The following is a 12,500-nucleotide window of genomic DNA, read 5'->3' as shown; positions in this document are numbered from 1 at the left end:
GGTTATACAGTAAAATAGTTAGTCATGTTAGTCGGACCGAGTGCATTCGCTCAGTCTGAGTATATCAATCGCAGAATTTGACCATACATGATGGCTTATTCAAACTCACAGTGACAGTTACCCAGAAACAAGATTTCTGAAACCGCGCAGTGTAGGCCTGACTTAAAACAGCATGAAGAAGAACCACTGAGCCAAGCCTCAACAGAAAAACTCCCTAAGAACTCGAGGAAAGACCCCTGAGAGGAACCAAGACCTAAAAGAAGAAACTTTCTAAGAATTGAATAAAAATGGCATTACAGTAGCAAGTTACATTTTCAATATTTCACTTGATATTTGGGGGATGTGTTTAGAATAAGAATATATAGATAAGAATATATAGAATATATATAGAATATATAGAATATATATATATGCTAAAAAAAAATCCAGTTTTGGCACATTTGTTCAGAAAGTAGTGATGTGAAACAGAATATTTTACTTTTAAATGTAGTCGAGTGGAAGTCAACGTCTCAAAAAATGGAAAGCTTTAGTAAATATGCTCAAAAAGGTACATAAAGCTACACTACATGAGTTTTTTTTGTTAAATTAAAAAAAAAAGCATTAGCAGTGAAGAGAATTGTTTCCACGTCACAAAAACTCAAAAAGGCTTGATGTTTAGGTCTCAAATGCAATATCAACATTATACTGCTGAAGACATGATGACAGTAGGCCATAAGTCATTCATATCTTGAATAAAATCATGAATAAAGATCATTTTTGTCATTATTTTATTAGATTTTTAAGACATGCTGTGTGTTTTGCAGGAGCCATACTATGTGCGGTGTATAAAGCCCAACGAGGTGAAGTCCCCCATGCTGTTTGATGACGCACGCTGTAGACACCAGGTGGCGTATCTGGGCCTGCTGGAGAACGTCCGGGTGCGCAGAGCTGGCTTTGCCTACAGACAGCCCTACGAACGCTTCCTGCAGAGGTCAGAGGCCACACACTTCTCCACTTACACACCAAGCAATCCAGAATACAAGTTGGGTTAATGTTGATGGATAATCGCTTTCAATAACTGATCCAAAACTGTTTAACCTTATGGAGCCGAGCGTCTTGTAGACAGTTCATTTTGAGAATTTTCAGACGGTCCCTTGGTTTGACTCCACAGCCGGAGGAGACACAGAGCACTCAGGGCCATGAATTGGATCTTTCTGTGTACTCCTGTGTTTCCTATCACTGCATGAAAGATGCAGGAGTCGTCTTTTATTCCTGGAGTGCAGTTTATATTGGGAAATAGAGGAGGAGAAGAAGAGCAGATGAAATATCAGGAATAGCCATGAAAAAGACTTAAAAGTAAATAAAAAGTAAGCAGACTTCTTTTTTGGCTTTCTGGCCGTTGTCACGATTTTCTTTACTGAGCAAAAATCAGCAAACCTGTCAACTCAGTTCTAACAGGAACATGGAAGCAGGTGATGGAAGTCGAGCCAAGCTGCCTTTGGCTTTTTCAATAGCAGTCTTAAATGAGCAGTGTTTAATGAGCGTTAACTAAAATGAAAACCAGCAGCAAAAAATAAGCTTGTTAACTAAAAAAAAATACAGTTTTCAGAAAAAAACATGAAATCCAAATGGATCCGATAATGCCCACTGCAGAACTAACTAAAAATCAATAAAATTGCTGAGAGAAAAAAATGTTCGTTTTCATTTTTTTTCAGTGACTGAAAGTTAAGAGTGAATCATTTCTGTGTTTGGCTGTTTTTGAGGAAAGCTGGAGCTGAGCTGAGCTGAGCTGCTGTGTTGTTAACAGATACCTACGATCACAGCGTTCATCATAAAACTAAAACTGAAACTGAAATCAAAACTAAACTGAAAGTATCACTTTTCAGAAAATAAAAACGAAACTAAAACTATTAATGCACCCTTAAAATGAACTGAAATGGAACCGAATCAGAAACCAAAATGAAAAACTAAATAAAAATAAAAACTAATGAAACTTTCACACAACAACCCTGGGCCATATTGGTTAGTAACGCTGTGTAGTTTAACCAAATACTCAAATGAGTCCAGTCTGGACTGTTACTGCGATGATGCCCTAACCCTATTTACACTCATGGTGTTAAGGTTCTGGATGAAATCAGCACAAAGCAAAATTAACTGCTACCAGAAACTAATTTTTATTATCCTTTCTATTTAAACCCTAAAGAGCCGTGGACTTGCATGTGTGTTTTTTAATAATTTTTTTAGTGGTCATGAATTATTTTCATTTGTTTTATTGAGATTTCAGTTTAATTGCATCATCATTGCAGAACAAATATTATTTTCTTGACATCACATTTATGACATTATCATGACATAACAATATCTTGGTTATCTTGACGATGTGGTGATGATATAAATAACTCAAGATCTCAAGAAAAACAATATGACATTAATATTACAAGAACTCAAAAAAATAAATGTAAACAACTTGTTATTATGGAAAGGATGTAAATCCTTCTATACATTTTCCAATCAAGTGAACCGGCCTTTAAAACTAATTATTATTATGTAAAATGGTGCAAATTCTTATAAGTGGTTACTTTTGAAATATCAGTTTCTTACCTGACACTGATCACCAAATGCTAACACCAGTGTAGTTTGGAGATCATTACTGGTGGCTACCAGCGCTGGACGAAGTTCACAAACCATGTACTGAGTTAAAGTCGAGACCCCCAAGGTAAAATATTCCTCCAGTAAAAGTAGAAGTTCCTCCCTTCAGACCTCCACTGGAGTAAAAGTACTAAAGTATTTCCCTTCAAATGTACTTAAGTATAAAGTAAAAGTACTAAAAGAGGAATTCTGGCTCTGATGTCCTGTTATCATTTTTATAACCAGACTGGCTTCATGAACTCATTTCAGGTGAAAGTCCTCCAGCGTCTCTCTTGGTAAACCAGTCTTTTAATAGAACGTCATTAATTAGTGACGCTGACGTCTATTAAAATGATCAGAAGCACAAAACACTGAAGGTAAACAGTTTCCATCAGGGAGAACCGAGTGGCTCTGAAATCACTTTTTACACACAAGCAAAGTTTCAGTTTCAGATTTATTTACAACTTAGTTCCAAGTTTAAGTTGAATAAAAACTGGCTTTAAACTCAGGATCACAGATGAGCTCCTTTACTATGTTGATCTGTAGGCGTCTGTTCATAAACATAAACCAGCCCAAACTCATTTACTATAAAATGAAATGGTGTTTGTAGAAATTCAGAAAAAAGCCGCGTCAGTCTCGACTGCATATGTGGACATATTTCTATATTGAGCTCTATTTACACAAAGTTAGGTTAGTTCATCATTTATGTTGAACAGACTCTCCCAAAGTTTTACGCTGCTGCGCTGACGTTGAACCGCGTGCTGCACTGGGTCGGTATGACCAACAGGTCAAAACCAGCTCTAAACAAAGTGACCGCTGGGCCCTGATTGGTGCTCTGGCTTTGCGCTTCTTTCGTTTTGACATGTTACGTTTTTATACACACAGAAACCAAAAGGAACCACAGATTTCTCAAAATGTAGGAGGAAAAAGTCGGATATTAGACTCTGAAATGTAGTGGAGTGAAAGGAAAAAGTCCAGAACGGAGAAACTTCAGTACAGATACACCAAAAATACTAAAGTACAGAAACTAATTACATTTACTCAGTTACTCAGTTACTCAGTTACTCAGATACTCAGTTACTCAGATACTGTCCACCACTGGGATTTATGCGTGTATAAAAATGGAGGGAGTTGTTATAAGCTCCTCTTGTCATTAGCTTTATTAGCCTTGTAGCTCCACTGAGAAACCAAGACACTTCAGATGTTAATCATTTTCACGGCTTGACTTCTTATCCGGGCTAAAAGGAAAATAATCTAAAATTGAATTCTTGCCAAACTATTCCGGAAAATCCAGGCTGTTTTTTCTTCTGCTGATGTTAGTTAGCGTTGGAAAGTCGGCATGCCCTGAATTATCCGCAGTGCTTTTGGTTATCCTTCCTTTCGCCGCCTCCCTCATACAGGTACAAGATGACGTGTGAGTACACCTGGCCCAATCACCTGATGAGCAGTGATCGAGAGGCCGTGGAGGCTATCGTTGTCCAGCACGGCTTTGAGGGGGACGTAGCGTACGGACACACGAAGCTGTTTGTGCGGACGCCTCGCTCGCTGTTCACTCTGGAGCAGGAGAGAGCTGCACTCATCCCCATCCTCGTCCTCTTCCTGCAGAAGGTGACAGACGCTCGTTCTTCCTGTCTGTCTCTTCCTCTCTTTAACTCTCCGTGTCATTCTTTCTCATTCGCAGTTGTTCTGCCTTCGGGGGGTGTGGGGGGGGGGGGTCCGGGGGGGTCCGGTCTTTCTTGCCATTTCAGTCGGTTGGTTCTCTCTGGGTGCCCTCTCTAAATCAGGCCTGGCGTATTTACCTTCACTTTGTGTCTTCAGATGATCTGAGTTACTTAAACACTCATCGTCAAAAATAGTTGCGCCTGGAAGGAAGTGTCGAATTGCAGTGCTATTCAGAAGAAAGATTCCCAGGAGCAGTAAGTTCTTAAAAAGTCAGCCTGATGTGGGTGATATTTCTTGAGCTACATGTACAGAAGTAGTGTCTCTCAGTTTGGTGTCAGGCCCCCGTATTTGCTAATGCAACATGCCAGACATCTCAGCATGGAGTTGTAGAGGTTCCATATGGTGTCCTGTGATAATCCAGCCTGAATATTCTCATGCAGTTCCAGCAGATTTTGAGGTGGGGGTGATGTATTGATAGCACATCCAATAGCATCCCGCACATTTTTAATCTGGGATAGGTCTGTCAATGCAGCTGGCCATGGCACAGTCTCTGTGTCTTCAAGACAAGCTCTTGAGATGGCAGCAGTCTGTGGGCAAGCGTGGTCCTGTTGGAACAATGCGTTCAGAAAAGGTAGGGCCACTGGTCGCAGGTCCTCATTAACACTGGGCTGTGGCGGTGTTAACAAACTAACATTGTTTGAAATTGCCCCCCACACCACGACACCAGGCCTTCTGGATGTGTGGCATGTGACCCACTGAGCTGTGTATCCCCATGTAGACCCTCAGAGTTTAAGGGGTTAATAGGCACATGATGAAAGCTCAGATATGCTGTATATCTGAGGATTCCCTGGGTGTATCCACAGCTGCGGTGCTGACTGATGGTTGGATTCTGGTGTGGAGGCTGAACAGTGTGGTTGATGATAGCTTCATTTCTTTGAGTGTGATTGGCTGATTATTATTACATTAGGCTCAATTATTCATCCGCAGTGTGAGCTGCCCTGCTTTCAGCTCTGACCCACTTAACACAGCCGGCCTAAAGTGGAGCATGACTTTAGTCCAAACTCACAAAGACACTGCAGAGCAGAGGACCGAACTCAGAGGCGCCGGCCGCTGACTGCCCGCCCGTCCAGTCTGACAGACCGATACATGTTCGGTCACTGGCTCTGAGCTCTCATCCTCTAGTCCTCTCTCTCTGTTTCTCTGTCGCTCCTTTTCTCTTCTTTCTCTTTGCTTTCTCTTCCTTTGTTTTCCCCCTTTACTGTCTTTCTTTTATCTTGTCTTATTTCATTCTTTCTTCCTCCCTATTCCTCTCTTTTCTCTTTCTCTTTCTCTCTCGTTTTCTTTCTTTTTCTCTCAGTTTCTCAAATTTTTCTCTCTCTGTATATTTCTATGCTCTCTCTCTCTCTCTCTCTCTCTCTCTCTCTCTCTGTTTTTCCTGTTTCACTCCTTTTTTTACTTTCTCTTTTTTCTTCTTATTTTCTTTTTATCTCATTTGTTTTCTCTCCCTTTACTATCGTTCTTCTTTCTTTTTCTCTCATTGTCTTCCTTCATTCTTTCTTTCTCGCTCTTTCTTTTCTCTTTTTTGCTCTCAAATTTTCTCACTCTTTCATTTTCTTCCTGTCTCTCTATTTCTCTGTGTTCACTCTCTCTTTCTCTCTCTCTGTTTTTCTTTCTCTGCTCTCTCCCTCTCTCTCTCTCTTTTTCTCTTTCCCTCTCTGTCTCTCTCTCTCTATCTTTTTCTCTTCCTCTTTCCGTCTCTGTCTCTCTCTCTCTCTTTCTCTCTCTCTCTGTCTCTCTCTTTCTCTGCTCTCTCCCTCTCTCTCTCTCTTTTTCTCTTTCCCTCTCTCCCTCTCTGTCTCTCTCTCTCTCTATCTTTTTCTCTTCCTCTTTCCGTCTCTGTCTCTCTCTCTCTCTTTCTCTCTCTCTCTGTCTCTCTCTTTCTCTGCTCTCTCCCTCTCTCTCTCTCTTTTTCTCTTTCCCTCTCTCCCTCTCTCTCTCTCTCTCTCTCTCTGTCTCTCTCTCTCTCTTTCTCTCTCTCTCTCTGTCTCTCTCTCTCTCCCTCTCTCTCTCTCTCTTTTTCTCTTTCACTCTCTCCCTCTCTCTCTCTCTCTCTATCTCTCCCTCTCTGTCTCTTTGTCTCTCCGTCTATGTCTGTCTTTTTCTTTTTTCTCTCTCTCTACCTCTGTCTCTTTGTCTCTCTCTCTCTCTCATTCTCTCTCTCTGTCTTTCTCTTTTTCTCATTCTCTCTCTCTGTCTCTCTCTTTCTCCCTCCCTCTCTCTCTCTCTCTCTCTCTCTCTCTTTCTCCCTCTCTCTTTCTGTCTCTTTTTCTGTCTCTCTCTCTTTCTCCCTCTCTCTCTTTCTCCCTCTCTCTCTCTCTGTCTCTTTTTCTGTCTCTCTCTCTTTCTCCCTCTCTCTCTCTCTCTGTCTCTCTTTTTCTCATTCTCTCTCTCTGTCTCTCTCTCTTTCTCCCTCTCTCTCTCTGTCTCTTTTTCTGTCTCTCTCTCTGTCTCTCTTTTTCTCATTCTCTCTCTCTCTCTCTCTCTCTCTCTCTTCCCCCCCCCTCTCTCTCTCTCTCTCTCTCTCTTCCCCCCCCTCTCACTCTCCCCCCCCCCCCCCTCTCTCTCTGTCTCTCTCCCCCCCCCCTCTCTCTCTCTCTGTCTCTCCCCCCCCCCCCCTCTCTCTCTCTGAAGGATGATCTTGCTTTCATTGTTGAAATACTGTATAAACATAAACTACTAGTCAAAGTTTGGGCACTAAAACACTTTTTTTTCAAAATATTAAAGATCATTTTTGAATTAAAGACTTAAAGCAGGGGTGTCAAACTCAACCACTTAAAAGGCTGTATTAACCTGTGTGTGGTGTTGTTACTCAGTGGTCAGGTGGACCCACCACATTAGTGCTTATTAAATCAATACAGCCATAAGAATTTATCCCCATGTAGATGTTTAAAATATCACAAGTGTCCAGTGTAGGGTTCTCCTGTAGCAGCTGTAGCCAGTCAGCAGCCTGTCCATGCTGTCCACCATCTCTCTCTCTCACACACACACATTATATATGTATACACACACACACACACACACACACACACACTAACAACAGGCCATGTAGGAGGATAATAGAGTGACGGACACAGCACCTCCACATTTTAACCCCCCACGGGTTCAGCCCAACACTACATGTGTAAAATGGGTTCCTCACTGAAAATAAATAAAGGCCAAGAAACCTGAGCTTGGAATAATATTGGTAAACACTGAAAATGGGCCCAGACACCAACACCACACAGGGTTAAAAATCTCAGCAAATCTGTGGGTCAGATGTGTTTTATTTCAGTTTTACTTAACATTCTGCTGTGACCTGAATGAACCACTGATAAGGTGAAACAGGCTATTAGGAAAAGAAAGTTAAAATACTTTTGAGGGCCAAATAGGACCGTGTCACGGGCCTGACTTGGCCTGTGGACCTTGGGGACACCTGGGGCTTAAAGGTTTGAAAGCTGATATTAAGGCAAATATCACTGATGATTGTCTGAATAAAAGCAGCATTTATACATCATCGTTTAAACTATGTTGTAATTTAGCTGGAATTGAGAGCAGATCATTATCTTCCTGTGATCATTTTATCACCAAGGCCAGTGTTTCTGCGTGGAGTAATTCTGTATTTCACAATGGTGTCATGCTTGTTATTACTTTAAATTGTATAATAAAATAAAAATATAATAAAAAACAAACAATTCTATGAGGAGATGTGTCCAAACTGGTCTTTCACTTTATGCCCACGCCTCCCCACCAAACCCCAACCCCCCCCAACACAACGTCACCACAAATATGCTGAACAGAACAAAAAGCTTCCTTAAATGACTGAAATCCAGCGTATGCCTTAACTCACTCAGCCAACGCGCTAGTGATTGTGTCTCCTCTATCTCTCTCTCTCTCTCTCTCTCTCTCTCTCTCTCTCTCTCTCTCTCTCTATCTCTCTCTTTGTCCCTTTCTCTCATCCTCTTTCTTGCTCCAGATTCTTCCCTCCAGCCATCTTTATTTTTATCCCTCCCCTTCTCTCTGACTGGCGCACCTTCATCTTTCATTTCTACTCTAAGAAAGTACCTTCTTTTTTCCTGCTTTCCTGCTTTGCTTAACAGTGAGGCTTCATGTTATAGACTTAATAACATCCACTCTTACGACTTTACACTGAATCACTACTGAAGAGATTTTAATCCAGTATGAATCTGCAGTGTGTAGTTTTACAGTCTGACTGTAATAATTGTGGAGAGATTTTAATCCAGTATGAATCTGCAGTGTGTAGTTTTACAGTCTGACTGTAATAATTGTGGAGTGATTTTAATCCAGTATGAATCTGCAGTGTGTAGTTTTACAGTCTGACTGTAATAATTGTGGAGTGATTTTAATCCAGTATGAATCTGCAGTGTGTAGTTTTACAGTCTGACTGTAATAATTGTGGAGTGATTTTAATCCAGTATGAATCTGCAGTGTGTAGTTTTGCAGTCTGACGGTAATAATTGTGGAGTGATTTTAATCCAGTATGAATCTGCAGTGTGTAGTTTTACAGTCTGACTGTAATAATTGTGGAGTGATTTTAATCCAGTATGAATCTGCAGTGTGTAGTTTTACAGTCTGACTGTAATAATTGTGGAGTGATTTTAATCCAGTATGAATCTGCAGTGTGTAGTTTTACAGTCTGACAATAATAATTGTGGAGTGATTTTAATCCAGTATGAATCTGCAGTGTGTAGTTTTACAGTCTGACTGTAATAATTGTGGAGTGATTTTTATCCAGTATGAATCTGCAGTGTGTAGTTTTACAGTCTGACTGTAATAATTGTGGAGTGATTTTTATCCAGTATGAATCTGCAGTGTGTAGTTTTACAGTCTGACTGTAATAATTGTGGAGTGATTTTAATCCAGTATGAATCTGCAGTGTGTGTAGTTTTACAGTCTGACTGTAATAATTGTGGAGAGATTTTAATCCAGTATGAATCTGCAGTGTGTAGTTTTGCACTCTGACGGTAATAATTGTGGAGTGATTTTAATCCAGTATGAATCTGCAGTGTGTAGTTTTACAGTCTGACTGTAATAATTGTGGAGTGATTTTAATCCAGTATGAATCTGCAGTGTGTAGTTTTACAGTCTGACTGTAATAATTGTGGAGTGATTTTAATCCAGTATGAATCTGCAGTGTGTAGTTTTACAGTCTGACTGTAATAATTGTGGAGTGATTTTAATCCAGTATGAATCTGCAGTGTGTAGTTTTACAGTCTGACAGTAATAATTGTGGAGTGATTTTAATCCAGTATGAATCTGCAGTGTGTAGTTTTACAGTCTGACTGTAATAATTGTGGAGTGATTTTAATCCAGTATGAATCTGCAGTGTGTAGTTTTACAGTCTGACTGTAATAATTGTGGAGTGATTTTAATCCAGTATGAATCTGCAGTGTGTGTAGTTTTACAGTCTGACTGTAATAATTGTGGAGTGATTTTAATCCAGTATGAATCTGCAGTGTGTAGTTTTACAGTCTGATGGTAATAATTGTGGAGTGATTTTAATCCAGTATGAATCTGCAGCGTGTAGTTTTACAGTCTGACAGTAATAATTGTGGAGTGATTTTAATCCAGTATGAATCTGCAGTGTGTAGTTTTACAGTCTGACTGTAATAATTATGGAGCGATTTTAATCCAGTATGAATCTGCAGCGTGTAATTTTACAATCTGACTGTAATAATTGTGGAGTGATTTTAATCCAGTATGAATCTGCAGTGTGTAGTTTTACAGTCTGACGGTAATAATTGTGGAGCGATTTTAATCCAGTATGAATCTGCAGTGTGTAGTTTTACAGTCTGACTGTAATAATTGTGGAGTGATTTTAATCCAGTATGAATCTGCAGCTTGTAGTTTTACAGTCTGACTGTAATAATTGTGGAGTGATTTTAATCCAGTATGAATCTGGAGTGTGTAGTTTTACAGTCTGACTGTAATAATTGTAGAGTGATTTTAATCCAGTATGAATCTGCAGCGTGTAGTTTTACGGTCTCACTGTAATAATTGTGGAGTGATTTTAATCCAGTATGAATCTGGAGCGTGTAGTTTTACGGTCTGACTGTAATAATTGTGGAGTGATTTTAATCCAGTATGAATCTGCAGTGTGTAGTTTTACGGTCTGACTGTAATAATTGTGGAGTGATTTTAATCCAGTATGAATCTGCAGTGTGTAGTTTTACAGTCTGACTGTAATAATTGTGGAGTGATTTTAATCCAGTATGAATCTGCAGTGTGTAGTTTTACAGTCTGACTGTAATAATTGTGGAGTGATTTTAATCCAGTATGAATCTGCAGCGTGTAGTTTTACAGTCTGACGGTAATAATTGTGGAGTGATTTTAATCCAGTATGAATCTGCAGCGTGTGTAGTTTTACAGTCTGACTGTAATAATTGTGGAGTGATTTTAATCCAGTATGAATCTGCAGCGTGTAGTTTTAGAGTCTGACTGTAATAATTGTGGAGTGATTTTAATCCAGTATGAATCTGCAGTGTGTAGTTTTACAGTCTGACTGTAATAATTGTGGAGTGATTTTAATCCAGTATGAATCTGCAGTGTGTAGTTTTACAGTCTGACTGTAATAATTGTGGAGAGATTTTAATCCAGTATGAATCTGCAGTGTGTAGTTTTACAGTCTGACTGTAATAATTGTGGAGTGATTTTAATCCAGTATGAATCTGCAGTGTGTAGTTTTACAGTCTGACTGTAATAATTGTGGTGTGATTTTAATCCAGTATGAATCTGCAGTGTGTAGTTTTACAGTCTGACTGTAATAATTGTGGAGTGATTTTAATCCAGTATGAATCTGCAGTGTGTAGTTTTACAGTCTGATGGTAATAATTGTGGAGTGATTGTAATCCAGTATGAATCTGCAGTGTGTGTAGTTTTACAGTCTGACTGTAATAATTGTGGAGTGATTTTAATCCAGTATGAATCTGCAGTGTGTAGTTTTACAGTCTGACTGTAATAATTGTGGAGTGATTTTAATCCAGTATGAATCTGCAGTGTGTAGTTTTACAGTCTGACTGTAATAATTGTGGAGTGATTTTAATCCAGTATGAATCTGCAGCGAGTAGTTTTACAGTCTGACTGTAATAATTGTGGAGTGAATTTAATCCAGTATGAATCTGCAGTGTGTAGTTTTACAGTCTGACTGTAATAATTGTGGAGTGATTTTAATCCAGTATGAATCTGCAGTGTGTAGTTTTACAGTCTGACTGTAATAATTGTGGAGTGATTGTAATCCAGTATGAATCTGCAGTGTGTGTAGTTTTACAGTCTGATGGTAATAATTGTGGAGTGATTTTAATCCAGTATGAATCTGCAGTGTGTAGTTTTACAGTCTGATGGTAATAATTGTGGAGTGATTTTAATCCAGTATGAATCTGCAGTGTGTAGTTTTACAGTCTGACTGTAATAATTGTGGAGTGATTTTAATCCAGTATGAATCTGCAGCGTGTAGTTTTACAGTCTGACGGTAATAATTGTGGAGTGATTTTAATCCAGTATGAATCTGCAGCGTGTAGTTTTACAGTCTGACTGTAATAATTGTGGAGTGATTTTAATCCAGTATGAATCTGCAGTGTGTAGTTTTACAGTCTGACGGTAATAATTGTGGAGTGATTGTAATCCAGTATGAATCTGCAGTGTGTAGTTTTACAGTCTGACTGTAATAATTGTGGAGTGATTTTAATCCAGTATGAATCTGCAGTGTGTAGTTTTACAGTCTGACTGTAATAATTGTGGAGTGATTTTAATCCAGTATGAATCTGCAGTGTGTAGTTTTACAGTCTGACGGTAATAATTGTGGAGTGATTGTAATCCAGTATGAATCTGCAGTGTGTAGTTTTACAGTCTGACTGTAATAATTGTGGAGTGATTTTAATCCAGTATGAATCTGCAGCGAGTAGTTTTACAGTCTGACTGTAATAATTGTGGAGTGAATTTAATCCAGTATGAATCTGCAGTGTGTAGTTTTACAGTCTGACTGTAATAATTGTGGAGTGATTTTAATCCAGTATGAATCTGCAGTGTGTAGTTTTACAGTCTGACTGTAATAATTGTGGAGTGATTGTAATCCAGTATGAATCTGCAGTGTGTGTAGTTTTACAGTCTGATGGTAATAATTGTGGAGTGATTTTAATCCAGTATGAATCTGCAGTGTGTAGTTTTACAGTCTGATG

General features: G+C 39.3%; 1 protein-coding gene across 1 annotated transcript in view; it reads left to right on the top strand.

Moving 5' to 3' along the window:
* myo1g (myosin IG) overlaps positions 1-12,500 on the top strand; it is a 112,095-nt gene that overhangs the window by 54,269 nt on the left and 45,326 nt on the right. Inside the window, exons 15-16 of the mRNA XM_037535569.1 lie at positions 804-970; positions 4,008-4,215. Of these exons, the coding sequence (XP_037391466.1) occupies positions 804-970; positions 4,008-4,215 (375 nt within the window). The remainder of the gene's footprint in view (positions 1-803; positions 971-4,007; positions 4,216-12,500) is intronic.

This window comes from Pygocentrus nattereri, chromosome 27 (assembly GCF_015220715.1).
Source record: "Pygocentrus nattereri isolate fPygNat1 chromosome 27, fPygNat1.pri, whole genome shotgun sequence".
In the NCBI taxonomy this organism is placed as follows: domain Eukaryota; kingdom Metazoa; phylum Chordata; class Actinopteri; order Characiformes; family Serrasalmidae; genus Pygocentrus; species Pygocentrus nattereri.
Note: the sequence above shows the minus strand (reverse complement) of the source record. Positions and strands in the feature narration are given on the sequence as shown.